General features: G+C 34.7%; 1 protein-coding gene across 9 annotated transcripts in view; it reads left to right on the top strand.

The window, feature by feature from the left end:
* LOC143223081 (disks large homolog 1-like) overlaps nucleotides 1–19,537 on the top strand; it is a 119,156-nt gene that overhangs the window by 30,833 nt on the left and 68,786 nt on the right. For all 9 annotated transcript variants that reach the window (XR_013012658.1, XR_013012659.1, XM_076450513.1 and 6 more), the window contains one exon: nucleotides 4,021–4,164. Coding sequence is in view for 7 of the 9 variants with exons in the window: in XM_076450513.1 (XP_076306628.1) it covers nucleotides 4,021–4,164 (144 nt within the window). In the remaining 2 variants the exon portion in view is untranslated. The remainder of the gene's footprint in view (nucleotides 1–4,020; nucleotides 4,165–19,537) is intronic.

Consider the following 19,537-nt stretch of genomic DNA (forward strand, 5'->3'; position numbering starts at 1 on the left):
AGCTGTCGGGCTCCTAATTAGGTCGACACAAGGTTTTGATTTATATACTGTACATGCTCTATGTAAACACACTTTCACGTATGTATTAGGTTTTAACGCCTCTTCTGTAATTGATTTTTTGATCATTTAAATTGTCTTGTGTTTTGTGCTTAGTTCGAGATAAATAGTTTGAAACATATTATAAAAGAAACATGTATTCCCATATGTGTTTCTATTAAGATTTACATGGTGCTACGTATCAGTGCAGTTCAAATATTTATAATTCTTTGTAGTTAATTTGCGATGTCGTTTTATCTTCATCTATCTGTTCTTCACTCACATTGAGTTATAGCTATAAGATCAAGATTATACAAGTATAATAATTTTTTTTTTGTAAAGACAAGTAGGAATCGCTATATACATTACATAGCTAGTTATAGTAATATAGAAAATGTTAATGCTATAAAAAGTATTGAAAGAAGAAAATCAAAGCTACAGTTGTGTTAGTCTAATTCAAAATAGGAATAAAAATTTAGACATTTTAAATAATTGAATGTTGTAGTTTTGACTTTCTTGTTTCAATACTTTATGTAGCTTTAAGACTTTCTATAATACTAGGTTAAGTGTTTATCGATCCATGCTTGTCTTTACAAAATTTGCTTTTTTTTATTATACTTGGTTTTCCCTTTTTATTAGCTATATTTTTGTCCGCTTCGATTTTATTACTTATATTGTTAATATTATTGTCGTTACAAGAAAGGAATCATTGGGACCCCAGACGGAATAGTTCTGTGAAAAGAAAAATTAGAGCGATAAGTTTCGTTATTATTATTATTTTTTGTACGCTTCACTGGAAAAGTAATTTACTTGGATGAAATTGCGTTGAAATAGTGAAATTTTATTTTCTTAATGAACAAATATGTAGCAATTTAGACGTCTTTATATAAAGTACAATTAGCTTTAGTTTCGCTCAGCTAATACTGTGAAATAATCACTTTTTTATTATTCAGAAGTTTTAAGTTAATTTAAAACAGACGATTTTTATGGTCACCATTTTGTTTCATTACTATCGCTACTATTAAGTATAAGAGTACTTAGTGATAGTACACCTCAGGGCGCTAGGTCTAGCTGCCTAGGCTAAGGAGTAACTGCTAGGGCTATGTTTAATACGTAATCACATATAACGCATAGATTAAAGAGTTGAACTGTCAGAAGGATAGTGTTATATAATCAACAGATCATCTGCACTTATGTTTCTTGGATAAAAGGGGTACTTGTTTGGGCTATGCTTTAAACGTCATTTCGTATCGTATCCCGTGTAATTACATACCGCATAGATTAAGGAGTGGAACTTGTCACATGCAGAATGTGGTATTGTCTGTAGGTCACAGGCACTTGAGTAACACTTATATGAAGGTGGCAACTCTTAAAGAAATGCATGATATTATATCCAGTAGATTTCATAGAACTGCTTAAGTTAGGTTAAAGTTGGACGATAATGTAAAGACTAAAATCAAAATATTGACAGTTTATATACATGTACCACTTAAAGACTGTAGTCAGGGAGGGAAATTAAATTGAGGGGTATAACCTTTGTAACTACACTAATAATTGCAAACAATTTTTGAATACTTGGATTAACAAATATGCGTAAAGAAAGCATTCAGTTATAAGGTGTTACGAAAAACAAGTATACGTGTGCTGAATTATTTTCAGTCAGGTAAAATATGATATTAGTTTTTTGTAGTACTAAAAATAATCATTTGGATATCTAGATGATACACACACACACATAAATCATAAAAAGTATGCAAGTGCAACAAGTAGTGGTGTCATTGGTACAATAGATTATTACAACAAATACCAGAAAAGGCAATTTCTATAATGCGCTAGTATGTCCTTTTCATGCTGCTATAAGTTTATCAATGTATGATTGTAAATTATTGTTCCGAATCTTCCGTATTATTTCCCACGATTCAGCAAGCTGTTTGATTGCAGTTTGACTGTATCAGTTTTTTTTTTTTCATACAAACTCGTACAGCCTTAATAGTATTCGTATTAAGACTTTGTGCAGACCAAGCCATGGTTGGGAGTGTTTCACCAGCCTTAAATTTATCGTTTCACACTTGTGCTACATATTTTAGGTCATTGTTTTATTAAAAATGAATCGCAATCCAACAAGCTTTGTTACTGAGAGAATAACACGATGGATAAGAATCGTTTCATACATATCATCAGTTAGGATACAATCAGGTTTGCTTAGTTTCATAACCACTGAATCAGTTGTATTGGTCTTCTAGCATGCTCTGCTCCTTACCTTTTATGTTTTTAGTAATCTTGTTCTTTTCTTCCATGCCAGCGAAGATAATATAGTTGAACTTTGCCAGACAACTTGAATGTGGATTCATCTGTAAAGAGCATCCAGGACCAGTTTCGTTCAGCCCGTTTGTTGAAGTCTGATGGCATTTCAGTCTTTTGGTGTGGTTGTATCTTCTAAGCAGTGTTTTAAGGCAAATGCACTCTCATATGAAGCTAATCCGTGCTAACGTGTACCTGACTGTTCAGAAGGTGACGTTTAAACTCGTATTTACAGCTAGGCCATTGAAAAGATCTCTGCTGTATTTTCGTGTTTTAAATAAAAAGTATATTCTGAGCTATTTAATTTAACTTTTGAATATTTTTTGGCTTTCTGCCTCGATTGCTTCTGTTTTCAACATTACTAGACGGGACATTTTTACTTCAAACTACCAGCATGAAGCAGCCTTCACCAATCAAAAGCTTTGATTTCTTCAGTTGTTTCATGTATCATTTTTTCCTGGGAAATGTTAGTGCAGTATAAACACTACTGTTGGGAAGAAATATGTCTTACCAGACATTATGCTGTTTACATTGTTTGATTGGACTGAAAGCAGACATTCACAGTATAACCTTTCAACAAGTGCAGTTCGTATTCATGAAGCAGAAGGGGAAGAAATCCCGAAATATCTGTCTTGTATCTGTCTTATTCACTGCTTTGATAATCATATCCAATAATGTATATTGCTAAATAATGTAGCAGGGTGCTGAAGTAATGATCTGTTTATCATACTACACCTTTTTTTCTGAAAGTTCGACTCCTTAAGATATTCAATATATAAGTACGCATGATCTTTCCTAATGTTTTGACCCTCAAAGGGAGACGTGTTATAGTGAAAATTTGACCAAATATGGAATCTTCCAAAGTGCTTTTAATACGTGATTTGTTTATATACATGTTGATAGTTTATAGCATATCTAAACTTAATAAACAGTGTATTTGTAATCTGTATACTATCGAAAGATATCATAATTACTTTATATACTCGAGTGCTCTAAACCTCTTAAATAATGTGAGACAAAGACTTTACGAGTCATGCTACCCCATAACATACATTTAATGAATCTATTACATTGTGTTTTATCTGTGTTCAGAAGTTCGAGGAATTTGTCTAATTTGTAACCTTACGTTTTAGTTGCTGAAAGGATACATACATAGATGTGTTTTCTGTGTATAGATACATACTGATATAAACTAAATAAAGAGTATATTAAAAATAGGAAACTTCAAAATCCATGTAAATTATCTAGCATTTATAATTACTACAAAATAAATATTGTGGAGCACGATAGCCTTTTATATGATATTTTACATGAGGTCAGAAAAACACGCATGTTCAAGAAGTCTTGATACAAAAATGATAAAAACATTATAACCCGAGTATTTCCGGCAGATGGACCTTTTTTCTTGAGGGGCAAACTTCAGGGTACATATTTTGTCATCGATGGCTTTAGCATTGTTGTTATCATTTTAAATTATGCCAAAGCACATTTTAGGGGCGGGACCCGCTACCAATTATCGAAATTACATATTCAACTTTTAATTATCCTTCATTGAATATTATAAAGATCTTTTCTCTTGGAACTATAAATGATGTGGCCCATTTAATTAACAATACAGTGTACGGTAATATAAAGTGATAATTTTATAAAGACACGTATTTATGTAAAACATTTTCTGGACAGAAATTCAAGTATCGGGAAGAAAACTTGCCCCCTCCTCCGATGTCAGCGGAGTTTAAAGAGATACCTGATATAGATGGAATGAGCAGGATTACAGACTTTGTTTCTGCTGGTTATGGAACAGACGTTTCTGACTCCCCCATGAAGGTAAGCTATTTTATATACCTGATATTATTCTGTGTACCCTATTTACACATACTATGTGAACAGTATGATGATTAAATGGATGAAAAGGTGGGTTGGTAAATAGGTACTTCAGACATGTTTAAAATAACTGTTTACCCATAGCGAAGACCTTATCGCGAAAACGACCCATGTGTCATCCAACATGACCAGGTGGTTAAGGCGCTCGACTCATAATCCGAGGGTCGCAGGTTCGAATCCCCGTCACATCAAACATGCTCGCCATTTCAGCCGTGGAGGCGTTATAATGTGACGGTCAATGGCACTATTCGTTGGTAAAAGAGTTGCCCAAGAGTTGGCTGTGGGTGGTGATAACTACTTGCTTTCCCGCTAGCCTTTCACTGCGAAATTAGGAAAAGTTGGCGCAGATAGCCCTCTTGTAGCTTTGCGCGAAATTCAAAACAAACCAAACCATACCAGCGGTTGCTTTAATAATGTTTACCAAATCGACTGTTTAACATTACACTTTATGAAATCTTCGAGAGTTTTAAGCCGTGTTTTTGTTTGTTTTTCTCTTTGATATAAGATCATTTTAACTGATGAAGTAAATTAATATTTGTTTACTGTTCATGCTTTACTATAAGTAAATGGACAAATAAGTTCAAGTAAATGGACAAATTTGGTGGTAAACGTTTTATGAAGCTTTTTATATGAAGCTAATATAAACTCCTGTGATATCATAACGGTTGAACATAGTACAGGAAGAGGTGTTGTATCCGGGCGCTTGTAATTATTTTCAGAAAACATAAAACATTATACCATGTTAGGTAGATTTAATATTTTTTTCTGAAGCTGATAAAATATGCCTCCATATCAATACAATCAATATCGTTCATTATCATCTTGCGGGTCAGCAGTAGATTTATGGACAAAGAACTTTAAAATCCGGCGTTTGTTTCCTAGTGGTACACAAAGTACATATGGCCTGTTGTATTTCTTTGCGTTAAAAGGCAAATAATAATTTGATCTTGTAGAAATAGCTTTAGTACAATGTCACGGGGCCCGGCATGGCCAGGTGGGTTAAGGCCATCTGAGGGTTGCGGGTTCGCATCCCCGTCGCACTAAACGTGCCTTTTCAGCCGTGTGGGCGTTATAATGTACGGTAAATCCCACTATTCGTTAGTAAAATAGTAGCTCAAGTCTGTACTCTTACACTGCTAAATTAGCGACGGCTTGCGCAGATAGCCCTCGAGTAGCTTTGCGCGAGGCCCGGCATGGCCTAGCGCGTAAGGCGTGCGACTCGTAATCCGAGGGTCGCGGGTTCGCGCCCGCGTCGCGCTAAAACATGCTCGCCCTCCCAGCCGTGGGGGTGTATAATGTACGGTCAATCCCACTATTCGTTGGTAAAGAGTAGCCCAAGAGTTGGCGGTGGGTGGTGATGACTAGCTGCCTTCCCTCTAGTCTTACACTGCTAAATTAGGGACGGCTAGCACAGATAGCCCTCGAGTATCTTTGTGCGAAATTCCCAAACAAACAAACAAAAGCTTTGCGCGAAATTAAAAACAAAGAAACAATGTCATGGAAAAATTATGTATAGATTTGTTTAAGAAAAAATATCTATTTTGCAACACATCACGTACATGAAATATCCAGTAGCAAAATAAATGATTTTTGTTTTGTTTTTAAGAAATCATTTGTGATGTATTCAGTGGTGGAACAGTAGGGAGCCTTTTGTCTCGAGTTAAAATATTGAAAACTTAGGAGTTTAACCCGACCTTTTGACAAACGAAATTAAAAGGAGAACTCGGCTTCGGACAGATTTGTGCTTTATTTGATAGTATTATGTTTGATTATTTAGACTTTTTTTGCTGAAGAACGTAATTATGTAATACTTGCTATAAAACAAGAAAATAAATGTAGGACTACTTACTTTCGCGTTGTTTGAATTTCGTGTTCTTCCGAGTGCTAATTTAGAAGCTAGAAAAAGCGATGTTGCTCATAAAATATCGAGGAAGAAATTAATAAACTTAAACATATATGCAACAATAAACTTCTTTTATTGAATTGTGCAAGAAATGGAACAAAAATGGTGTGCGTGTTTAGAACGGCGAAATTGCCTCATGAACACTTGAATTACTTTTTTTTATTCGTCATCAATAAAAGGCGTATTCAAGCAACGTAAAGAAAACAGTTGAACTTGAATACAGTTAAGAGCTTTTTATTCACTTTAATTTGAAAAAGAGAAGTTGTAAAAAGTTTGAAGCATATTAGCAAAAAATAAAAACGAAAACGAAGAGCACTAATAATGACGTCAGCTACTCTGCGCTCATTTGCTTTGATTGCTGTACTAGATTACACACCCACCCACGTATATAATAAAATTGCCAAACACGTAATCCTGCTATTACATAAATCCCTTTTTCTGTTAATATTTCATGCATGTATGTGTCACAAGACATCGATAACTAATTAAAATAAAAAGTAGACTTACTGAGTTACACGCGAGATTAAGCTGAAAAGTGTTTGACTCTAAAGGCAGTTATAAAGTAAACTAACAGGTGGTTTGTGCAAGGTAATTAGGTGAGATTAGTAAGTTACATTACAGTTTTGTGACGAAGAGTTTGTACGTGACTGACTGAGATAAAGGTGGTAAGCTGTACTTTTGAAAGATTTCTATAACATGTTGCCCACCTGTAACACAGCGGTAAGTCTGCCAAGTTATAACACTAGAAACCGGGTTTCGGTACCCGTGGTGGGCAATAGAGATAGATAGATAATTAAGCTTTGTGCTTAAATATAAACAACTATAGTATGTACAGAATTTTATGCTGTTTTTTATGTGTAGATAAGCTACATTTCTGTATGTTTTTTATTTTATTTTATTTACTAAATAGTCGTTATATTAAATTGAAGCTATTTCGACGTTAATTGTCTCCTGCTAGTACAGCAGTACGTCTACGGATTTACAACGCTAAAATCAGGGGTTCGATTCCCCTCAGTGGGCTCAGCAGATAGACCGATGTGGCTTTAGTATAAGAAGAACACAAACTCGACTTTAAATTATTTGATATGGCTATCTCTACTCGACTTATATTTTTGTAATAAGCCTTTAGTACTACAGGTATTAAACAAAAAAAAGCTCCCTAGAGTCGTACATTTTCTAAATTTTCGACTGCATCTAACCATAATATTCTGCAAACACACAGTAAAGCGCTGTGCTCATCGCAGGTCATAGGGATCCAGTTGTGTATTTTTGTGCTGAAGAATAAACAAGCGCATCTTTTTCCGCTCATGGACGGCACAGCAGAGAATGAATGGGGAAGACGAAGGCCTGTTTGTTGACATTTGTCCAAAGTAACTCAGTAACGAAACACACTATCCGTTCCTAATTTTATGGAATTCATCTAGTCAACGCCATTCTTGTCACACCGAATAGAGGGATTTGACCACCATTTTTTATAACACACCTACGACCCTAAAATGCGGAGCATGGTTTATTTGTTTCATTTTTTGGTTCTAACGGAACGTGAATTGATGATTCTCAAAATTAACTTAAAAAGTTGTGTTTTTTTCTGAAAGTATTTATAAAAGTATAAGCTGTAATTTATAAATCGGCGAAAATACACGAGTTACTATTATACGTACTCACTCTGGGTCAGTGTTACAATACGAAATTGCATCCCTAAAACCTAGAGTTTGATTCTATGCAGTAGCCAGCGCGCAAACAGCCTATTGTATTGGTTTGCTCCAAAACAAAAACACAGAATTTTGTATAAAAGAAAACACAAGAATGCAACGCATTAATTATGAAGGAAAAGAGACATCAGGAATCTATGTTCTTGTCACGTAAGGTGTACAAACATGTACACATAAAAATAAATAAAACAACACGAAAGAAACATGAAAATATATTATTATTGATATTTCATCTGTTCACCTGCACATGATTAAAAGTAATACACATTCATACACCCATAGATAGCCGTGAAGAGAAATATATTTATGTGAATTGAAGTCTTAGTTAACAATATTTACGTAAACAGTTTTAAGTATTTAGGCCTAATTGTTGCTCTTCCGTGTCTCATCCATATACCTGACTTGCCAAATTCTACTTCAGGATGCTACAACACCTATACTCTTAACACTGGTTTTTATTAACGCTATATAATTGAAAACCTGTTAAATAGTTGCATCGCGTTATTTTGCTTTAGCGGAAGTGACGTCAACGGAAGCCTGACTTGCCCAAACCTACTTTTATCTACTACGAAGCATATGTACAATCGCGCCTATATAGAGCAGCTCAGAGATATTTCAGAGCTGTATACTGTGATTTTATAGTGAAAAATTGGCTGAGTTAACCTGTAAAACAGCGAAGAGATAGTGTTTATCTTCTGTGATTTTGAAATTTACCACACTCAGATCCGTTGGCTTGTTATGATCTAGGTGTGAATAGATTGTTTCATTCCCGACTACTTAAATATCCTCAGGCTAAGCGTGTCACGCGTCGACCTAGGAGGTGAATGTGTTTGTTCCGGTTGAGTTTAGTTTCTTTAAAGACTGTGTAAAAAGGAAAGAATTCTGGGTGCTACAGATAAGACTCATTTACTTGTTTTTAGAAAGTGTTCAAAACGAATGTTGTGGAAATTATATAAATAGAAAGATAATAATAATGGGAATACATTTATTTAAGTGCTACTGCAACATCTCATTCTCGGAATTTCAGACGTCTCGACCAAATGCTGCATCATTCACGCGTAAAGCAAGCTTCTCCTAAACGTTACGATAAAATATACAGAAAAGGTATTGTTTTTAACTGTGTCTCCAGCTCGGTTTATTATAGCCCAACTTAGGTACGATAATCATTATCTGTCGGTTGTTTATAATCCGAAATTGCATTTCAGTTTTGGTTTACGATTTTATAGCAATAATTGAGATGCATGTCATGTTGCGGTAATATAGTTGGTTTTTTTATGATTGATATTGTAGTTATCAATTTTCCAGTATAGAGTTTTGATAGTAAAGTTGTTTCTGAAATGTAGGATAGAAATGTGGTTGCTAGATTACAAACTTAAAAATTATATAGTTAAAATACCAAGAACCAAAAATAATCCATTTCATTTTTAACTTGCTGTTAGAAGCAATGAAATGTTTAACATTTGATAATAGGTAACAGATAAAATAAAATGTTGAATATACAGTTACACGTAAATTAAGATTTTCAATACTTTTATGGTTAGAAAAAGATTAACTTTAAACACTACCTAATGTTTCAATAATAAAAGGTTTTAGCTCCCAGTGGTTCAGTGTTAAGTCTGAAATCATAATTCTGAAACCCTGGTTTTGATACCCGTGGTGAGCATAGATAGCCAATTGTGTAGCTTGGTGCTTAACTAAAAACAAAACTGGTAACATTTAATTATTTGCTTAAATTATTTTATTTTTTCTTTAAAAATAAATTGTATATGTGTATGTGTGTGCGCATTTGTGTGTATAAAGTTGAGGTTACAGAATTTTATTAAAGTTCTAGCTATTTATGAAATAGGTAACGTTAACTTTTCCCACAGAGGGCGCTGGCAAATAAGATATAAACTTTGCAGGTTAGTAACTGATTGATGGGGTCCACTTTTCTTCTGGTTATGGTAAATTTTGATACTATCAGGAGAAATTACACCACCTTTTAGTGTAAGAAAGAAAAAACTTCGAAATGGTATCATGCCGGACATATCTGAACGAATTTTATAATCGTGAAAAGTTGGACAAATAATATTTATATAGAATAGCGTTAACTACATGTGGATAATGTTACTGCTGATGGCTTAAGCTGAATCTAATGTGAAGTACACTGCTGGCCAAAATCTTAAGGCCAATTAATTAATATTAATTAACAAAAGTATTTCATATTTTATAGAAATCTGAAAAAAACGCGTGTATTACAAAATGACGACGTTTTACAAAATATTTGTTGTACGATATGTACTTGTGATAAAAAAATAACAACAAAAAACGTGTACAACTATCTTTTTGTGCCGTATCCTTACTGATTAGTATCAAACTTGTAGGTTTTCCCCCGGTTTTAGATCTGGAGTTTTATAATACCAACTTTAGTTTATTAGGCGGTGCATATACTCTGTATACGGGACAGAAAGTCAGTTGTGTTTCGTTCATATCTTGAAATACTGTCATTTAAATCCAAAGCCACACGCAGCGAAATCATGTAGAAACCGTTCACTACCTGAATGAAACAGTGGCCTTTGGCAAATATTTAAATATTTTCTTTGACATATACTTATGCATTCTGAAAAATAAAACTCATTAGAATTTAACCCATAATATATTAAAAAAAAGAATTATTAGCTCAATTGAGTAATAAATCAAAATATTGTAACTGTACAAGTCTCGATAATTCAGATAATAAACTAAGTATTAAATATTGTGCTGAAAGTGTTCTTGCTTAACTGGTAAAATGTGTGACGTGTTCTAGGATACCTAATGTCTTAAGATTCAAAACCTAGAATTTTGATGGCATAATATAGTGACGATTTATATAGAATAGCGTTAACTACATGTGGATAATGTTACTGCTGATGGCTTAAGCTGAATCTAATGTGAAGTACACTGCTGGCCAAAATCTTAAGGCCAATGAACATAAAGAAAAAATATGCATTTTGCGTTATTACTCAACCACTTATTTGAGTAGAGCTTCAAATGATTAAATAAGGAAAGGGAAAAAAATAAAAAAAAAAAAGCATTTAATAGGGAAAATGTGAACACTATAAAATTAGCCTAAATACTAGCTGGTCAAAAGTTTAAGACAATACCAAAAAGAAGTCCTAAACAGGGTAGGAAATGCCCAACAAGAGGTCTCAGTAGTGAGTTGCACGACCGTCATTGCGAATAATTTCAAACATTCGCTTTGGCATGGTCGATATAATCGTTTGCAGAAGGCTGGCTGGAATGTTATTCCAAGTGGTGAAGATGGCTTTACGAAGATCATGCACTGTTTGGAATTGACGTCCATTTCTATAAACTGCCCTTGCCATCCACCCCTAAACATTTTCAATGGGGTTCAGTTCAGGCGAACACGCTGGATAGTCCAAAAGAATCACGTTATTCGCCATGAAAAAGTCCTTTGTCCTGCGGACATTGTAGATTGCAGCGTTGCGCTGCTGAAAAATCCAGTCATTTCCACACAAGCGAGGGCCTTCAGTCAATAAGGATGCTCTCTCCAACATGCCAATGTAGCGAGGTGCTGAAGCTCCATTATGTTTTGGAAGGAGAAAGCACCCCAGATCATGATGGAACCTCCTCCACTGTGTCGTGTAGAAAATGTCTCTGGTGGGATATCCTTATCGTGCCAGTAACGTTGGAAGCCATATGGACCATCCAGGTTAAATTTTTTCTCATTAGTGAACAAAACCTTCGTCCACTTTTCTACGTCCCATGTTTGGTGCTTCTCAGCAAAGTTTAACCGAGCTGTTTCGTTGTGTGGAAGGAAACGTGGCCTTTGAAGATGTTTACGGTTCTTAAAGCCTTTCTCTCGTAGATGCCGTTTTATTTTTATTGAGCTGCATTCTGCGTCCTTAATCTGGTTGGACGTTTATCTGGTGTCTTGCCGGACAAACCCTCGAATCCTCCTGCTCAACGGCGGCGAAATTTTCTTGGGCCGACCACTTGAAATTCTCGTTCCGTATCCCTCAGGGTCTTTTAAGAAATTTGTAACAGCAGTTTTACTACGCCCAATTTCACCAGCGATGGCACGTTGAGAGAGACCTTGCTTTTGCAGCTCGACAATTCTGCCATGTTCAAACATTGTCAACTTTTTAGCCTTTGCCATGTTTTTACCCAACGTAACATAGGAGATATCAGTGGGAAATGTTGACAACGCTAATGCTTGAACACAAATGACTAAACTTCGTTACCTGTTTACCGTTTAACGCTTCGTTTCAGTATGGTCTTAAACGTTTGACCAGCTAGTATTTAGGCTAATTTCATAGTATTCACATTTTTCCCTATTAAATGGTAAAAGAGTTTTTTATTTTTATTTTTCCCTTTATTATTGTCATCTTTCGAAGCTCTACTCAAATAAGTGGTTGAGTCTAACAACGCAAAATGCATATTTTTTCTTTATGTTCATTGGTCTTAATATTTTGGCCAGCAGTGTATTTACTATCGAAATTGTGTCCAAATCTATCTGAAGGGAAAGTAAATTATAAGAGAACAAGACCTCGGTTATTTCATTATTCGTTATACGCGTTAAAAGTTCATTAGTTACTTTTGCTTGTAAGAAACGATTTACTTGGTCTATTTATTAGATACAGGAAATGTACGTAAGATTTCAGAAGACGTTCTCGTTTTTACTCTTAACCTGAATAATGAACCTAAATGCATAATAGAAAGTACCAGGAATTAAATTTGTTGTGAAATTCAAACGTATACAAAATAGTAATTAAGATAAACTGGTAAGTTGTTTTCAAATACGAATGCGGCAAAATGGTGGAAAAGCTTTTTATTTATCAGCTTGGTTGTGTATACACACACACGCGTGTTCTCTCTCTCCTTGATAAACCTATTTATCAACCATTTATAAAATACAATGCATAGTGACGGTTAACAGAACTCGAAAACAACTAAGTATATGATTGTTTAAGTTTAGATATATTAAGCAATGCGCTAGATGACAAGACGTCAATGAATACACAAAGTGTGAAATCTTTTATAGATTTTTCTGTTATGGTGCTATTCAATATATGGCGCAAGACATTATAGTAAAACGATAGGTGGTTTGTAAGGAGTGGAGTAACAAGTTCCATCCTTACGAAGGTATCGAATTACTGATTTGTGAAGGGCACTTTTCTCGACATCTTTAGCACTTAGGGCCATCAGTTTCTGCCTTACACCGCTGTTTCGTCGAATATTTTTTGTACACAATTTATATGTCAACAGTAACCGAAAAGCAAATATTTATAATAGTTTTTTATTGTTGCTAACTGTCTATAACATGTTGCGTGTTACATTATTAGTTATATTTTCACGGTTATTTCGTAAGATAATGAAAGACTTTTTCAGTTCGAGTGTAAAACATGAATAAATTTTATTATGTAATATTATTTGTCTGGTGGAAGGTTACCGTTTATAATGAATCAGGAACTCGCACACTGACTCATTTAATTAAAGTTGCTTACTTGGACCAAAACGTAAACAAGGTCTTTTTTAGCACTGTTTACATACCTTTTAAAGTGGATATATTGACGTGGCCTTCAGTGGCACAGCGGTATGTCTGCGGACTCCACTGCTTGTAAGCTGGTTTCGATACCTATGGGTGGGCAGATTACAGATAGCCCATTGTGTAGCTTTGTGTTTAATTCCAAATCATCAGTTAATCAGTTTACTGAGGTGAAAATATTACAGTCGTGTCTGCAATTGTTTGATTATACATTGCAATTAAAATGGGAAATTGCTTGTGTCACAAATAAAGAAAAACAAATGGCTGAATTTTTTATACTGTTAGACTGCTTTTGTAATTAAAATTATTTTTATTGCACGTGAGTTATTATTCCGTGGTGTTCGCGTATTTAAAAAATAAACTATTTTTGTGTGCTTTTCCATGCAAATAGGTTATCATTCTTGTATCAACGATTTTATAAAATGTTTCCCTTTTCGGTGACTCGACTGTAAGCTTGAAGTCATATAATAAATGAATTTTTATCTCCGTTGTGGGCATGACGCAGGTAGCCATTGCGAAATTCTGCGCTTTACAGTGAACAAACAATAAAGTTCGTCACTATATTGTTTCTGATATCGTTTGGGAGAAGGACTACGTGAACTACAACCTTAGGAATGTAAAGTACTGACTATAGGAAGTACACTTAGAGCTGTACATTGATGCCTTTTGGTGTGTGTGTGTGTATAATGTTACTTGTATTGTCCATGAGTTTCACTAACGATTCTGACGGACTAGTTTTTTAGAACTGTCTATCTGTGAGTAAGGGGAAATAATACTTTCGAGGATATACGTAAAACAGCGGCAGCTTTGATGCTAAAACTGTTATCACCCCTGGTGACTAGGATGTTTTTTTTTTAACATTGTACTTGCAAAGGAGGCAAAAATATTCTCATGAAACAGCTGTTGCTGGTATATGGATATACAAGTTATAATTTACTATAACAGAAAACAGATATTTGGAAAGCAAAAATATCAGAAGTTATGCTAAAATAGCAAAGGAAGCGAAATTTCTAAGACGTCAAAATACGAAAAAATTCTCAGTTGATATAAATATGTTCATAGTACAGTTCTCATTTAAATCCGAACCCTAAACGGTGTATTCGTTGTGTCTGATGTCCTGTAGACGCAGGTCTAATAAAATGGTACCCTTTGATTCCTAAGTAGTCAATATTTTACCCAGAAATCAAGAGAAGGTACGATGTTACAAAATCGTTAATTAAAGGCTGATTGTTTAGCTTTTGGATATCATGACCGGAATGTGAGTTTTATTGAAACGTAAAAGTATTAAATCATATATATTATTTCGTAACAAAAGACAGGTTTTCATATAACTGTAAAGGGCAAACTAATTCGCATTAGTCATAAACGCAATAGAATTGCCTTTTTATCCTTATCTTATTAAAATTAGAATCCAAATGTTTTTTAAAACTTTAGTCACTTTTTCTCTAGTTTTACTCATCACTTGCTTTTCAAATTCAATTTAATTTTTAACTAGATCTTATAAATCGGTAGACGAATGTGTAATCAGTATTAGTGATTTACGTATATATAGGTATGTTGTTTTTGTGAGTGATCTTGAGAAGTTAATGAATTATGTAAAACTAAGTAATTAAATATTTTGAACACAATTGAAAATAACATTAACATATTTGCAGCTGCTTTTGTGTTTGTCAGGTTTTGCATTTGGGCTAAGATTTTTTACAGTAGGTGTCTGTGATTTGTTGACGAACAATAAACGAACAGAACACATACCACTTTAAAATAATGTACAAAAATTCGTTTCACAATTGGCTATAAAAGTTGTATCTAAAGCTTTAAATAATTATCTTTTACATCAAGTGTTCAAACAAGCTAGTTCGATTACTTTAGAACTCCATTAATATGACGGATTATTCTTCTTTACTCTGTTATATGCGATAGTTTCATTTGCATTACTTCGTAGGTTGTCACAGTTGTATCCAGAACTTCAAGTAATTTTCTCATTTTCGTCAAAGTCCACACAGGCGGGCTCAATTACTTTATAACACCATTTGACAAGACAAATTATTCTCCATTATCCCTATTATTACAAAGCACTCTGCAACTCATGTTAAATATTGTCCATTACGGCTAACAACTACGGAGTCTAACTTCACTTTCACTAACTTTCTTTTTTTCTGATTTAATTTCATTTGCGCCCACTTGGCTACCTTTTTTACACTTTAGGCCTAGACATTTCTATAAATTACGAGACGATATAACGTAAAAAATACGACAAAAATGCAGAAGGTTTGCGTAATATGACGTCAAATTACAACTGAACTATACAGATAACGTACGACTTACTGAGTTACGAAACGAAATTTGTCATAAATATCACCTTTTAAATAATTGCTTGTAACACTTTTTATTAATGTGTTCTTCTTATAACAAAACCACATCGGGCTATCTGCTGAGTCCACCGAGGGGAATCGAACCCCTGATTTTCGCGTTGTAAATCCGTAGACTTACCACTGTACCAGCGGGGGACCTTGTTATTAATAAACTAACTAATAACTCTAATACTAAACACTTGTATATTCAAAATTCTTCTTTTAATAAGTGGTATTAATTATCCAAGCCATATATAAAATTGTGAAACTGTGCTTTTTATAATCTTTATTTTTATCATAGTTTTTTCGCTAGCCGTTTTAATGTTTTATACTAAATCAGTTTTATTATTTATTTAGAATGCTTGTGGGTGTGTTATGCGTAAATCCATGAAATAATATTGGCTAAATTATATTTCTGTCTGTCTCCTTTACGCTTTACGACTCAAATAGTATGGAGCGTTAAAGTTGTACCCAAGACACTCAATAAACTTTGAGTGTTACAACATTATATTAACAACAACAAAAAATCAATGTTAGCAAGCTAGGCTGCGTATCGGAAGGTTCAAGATTTACGTCACAGTTCTGCTGTACACAGTCCGTACTTTCAGCTCTGGATGCTTTATAAGCCAATCCCGTTTTCGATTAAAGACCGGAAGAACAGTGCTGCTGACGGATGCCCTTTTTCTCTGATTACGTTCAAAATTATGAACGACTGTGCTTCAAACGTATAGGTTTGACTTGGTCATTTGACCCATCTACTTATAAGGTGTCATTAGAGTTGAAAATGCCAGTACCTTATTATAGAAATTATTTCTTAAAATGATTCCTTAACCAGATGATATAAAATAAACTGGCAACCTTGAGTGTTTTCTTAATTTTTGTGTCAGTAAAATATTTTATATATTTTAACAATTTTTTTTTTAAATCGTGTGTAGAAACTTTATAGCTTAATGCAGTGTGCTATTAGGCTTTTTTGTCTGGTCTAGAATCTTTTTTAAAGGTGTTTGTACTATTTGTAGGACTAACGAACATGATGGTGCTTGATATCGACCAGACGTCTCGGTAGAAACACAGATAACAGTTTCCATGTGTTGATTTTTCACTGGTGTAATCGATACGTCTATTTTTATGACACTTCCATTTTTAATGAACAATTAACTCAAGTGTTCGTGTTTAATGTGCTAGAAAACTAACTTTTTGTAAGGTGTCTACATACAATCTGCTGTAGTGCATCTTCAGTTATTTATTTAACAAACCATATTATGTATTTGTTTGTTCGAAAAAGATTCCAGAATCTATTAGTATTCTGATAAAATACAATAGATCTAAAGGCAGCTTTATCAGAACTTTTACGTCTTAACCCAGGTGGGTTAAGGCGTTCGACTCGTAATCTGAGGGTCGCGGGTTTGAATTCCAGTCGCACCAAACATGCTCATCCTTTCAGCCGTGGGGGCGTTATTATGTGACGGTCAATCCCACTATTCGTTAGTAAAAGAGTAGCCCGAGAGTTGGCAGTGGGTGGTGATGACTAGCTGCCTACTCTCTGGTCTCACACTGCTAAATTATGGATGGCTAACGCAGATAGCCCTCGTGTATCTTTGCATGAATTTAAAAACAAAACAAACAAACGTAATAAAACCTGAAATAATCTTAAGTCGGCGAATACTACTGATTAAAGGGACGTAAAAAAAAAAAGAAATAATCCTCTTGCTTCCAATAATGCAATACGTAACTAGGGGGAAACTCGTGCTTCGCGTACGAAACATTTTGTTTGCTATGTTTCATACTTTAATGCACAAAGTGTATAAAATGTAAAACCGATCACAGTAACTTCTGTTGCTCTACAGTTAAGTGACTTGTTTAGACTACCCACGCATGAAGTAAGGTACGTAGAGCTCTGAACAAATGTGATGGCCGTGTAGGGCCTCTCAGTGGCTATGAGGTTAAACCTAGTCCACAACACGTGACACCCACCAAACATCTCTTATACAAAAGACACTTTGGGTCGATTGTTCTATTAAAAAAATGGCCAACCGATCGACTTATCTTTACGAGACGTCAGATCTAGCGAAGCTTTCAAAACCTGGGTATCGGTGGTAAGTTTTGAATCTGAATGATATTGTTTCCAGGTTCTAACTCAACTGTCTGACGGTACCGGTACTCTAAGTATCTATGAACAAATTCGCACATACAACCTTAACACAGCAGTAATGTCCGAGATAATACACTGAGGGATGACAGATCCATTCTCCAAATACTCTTCCTTTTGCAGTGCCTAGTACTATATACAATCACTTTCCCTTACACATATGGTAACGTCTTCCGTACGTCACCACTCCTAATTTCATTACTGTATAGTTTAATGAGGTTTAACAAACTTCCTAGGCATGCACGAACGTTACACTTTTAATTATGTTGATGCGTCTCCTCAAGCCAAAATATTTCACACAATAAATTGAACCTATAAATTCTTCCATATATGCATATCTTCTTGATTTTGCATTTTTACAATAAGTTGGTACCGCAAATATTATATACAGACGAAAAGCTTCGCAAAATTCTGTAGAATTTATAATTTCTCGAGAAATACCGTTTTCGTTATTTTCAATTTCCAGATATTTTTGCACATTTTTCGACAAATTTAGACTGACTGTTGTGACAGAGTTCTGCTAACTGCAGTAAAACAACATGAGGACAAGTTTCAGTTTTGCGTGTTTTTTTTTTAGGGGGCTTTTGCCTTTTTTTACAATTACTTCGCCTACTGTTGATGGATGTTCACCAAATGTAGTATGAAAATTTGTTGGATCAACGCGCAGATAATGCAAATTTGCGGTTTTACGTGTTTAGCTGTTTTTATGGACTTTTTTACAATTACATATAAAGAAAACAACAATGCCCTAGGATAACCTTTCATTAATCATGCATTTACGTAATTTTCATCCAGGGAACGAGCACTCCAGCTAGTATTCAATATACAAATGGAAACTGAATTTTATAAAAGCATTTTGACACATAACATTAGAATGTACAACGGTATATTATTGTGCAGTCTTTACTTTTCGAGATCCTACTCCGAATGTTGGTTGGAAGAGATCAAATTAATTTTATGATGGATATATTTTTTGTATATATAATAATAATGGTAGTATTATAGTTGTTTGTTGTTTTTGTCTCTCGTTTTGTATTGTGTTTTTGTGAAGATATCTTAATTCAGGAAAAAAAAAATAGGGGGGATACCAAAGTTCTGTTGTTAATATTTTATTGTTGCAATCTAACTGATGTATTCTGTGAATAGCAACAATTTCCTAGAAAAAGTGACATTGGTTGTGAGCTAGAAATTTAACCGTTGTGTGCTTTCTGTGGAGTTAGGTTTCTGATCATATTGGTTAAACGAAGGTCTCCCAGCATGCTCAGTGTTGCTTTCTCTCTCTCAGTGACAATCTTGCCCCGGCACTCGACTCGTAATCTGAGGGTCGCGGGTTCGAATCCCCGTCACACCAAATATGCTCGCCCTTTCAGCTGTGGGGGCATTATAAGTGACGGTCAATCCCACTATTCGTTGGTAAAAGAGTAGCCAAAGAGTTGGCGGTGGGTGGTGATGACTAGCTGCCTACTCTCTGGTCTCACACTGCTAAATTATGGACAGCTAGCGCAGATAGCCCTCGTGTAGCTTTACGCGAAATTAAAAATAAACAGCAACGAAGATTACCTTACACTGAGTTTCATACACCTTGTTATCAAATAGGCCAGAATAGACCATGAAGCTCTTCGCCCAGACCAATGTTTATCTGTTTTCAAATGTATGTTCTTCTGATGCTAATGT

Source organism: Tachypleus tridentatus, chromosome 1 (genome assembly GCF_004210375.1).
Source record: "Tachypleus tridentatus isolate NWPU-2018 chromosome 1, ASM421037v1, whole genome shotgun sequence".
Classification (NCBI taxonomy): Eukaryota; Metazoa; Arthropoda; class Merostomata; order Xiphosura; family Limulidae; genus Tachypleus; species Tachypleus tridentatus.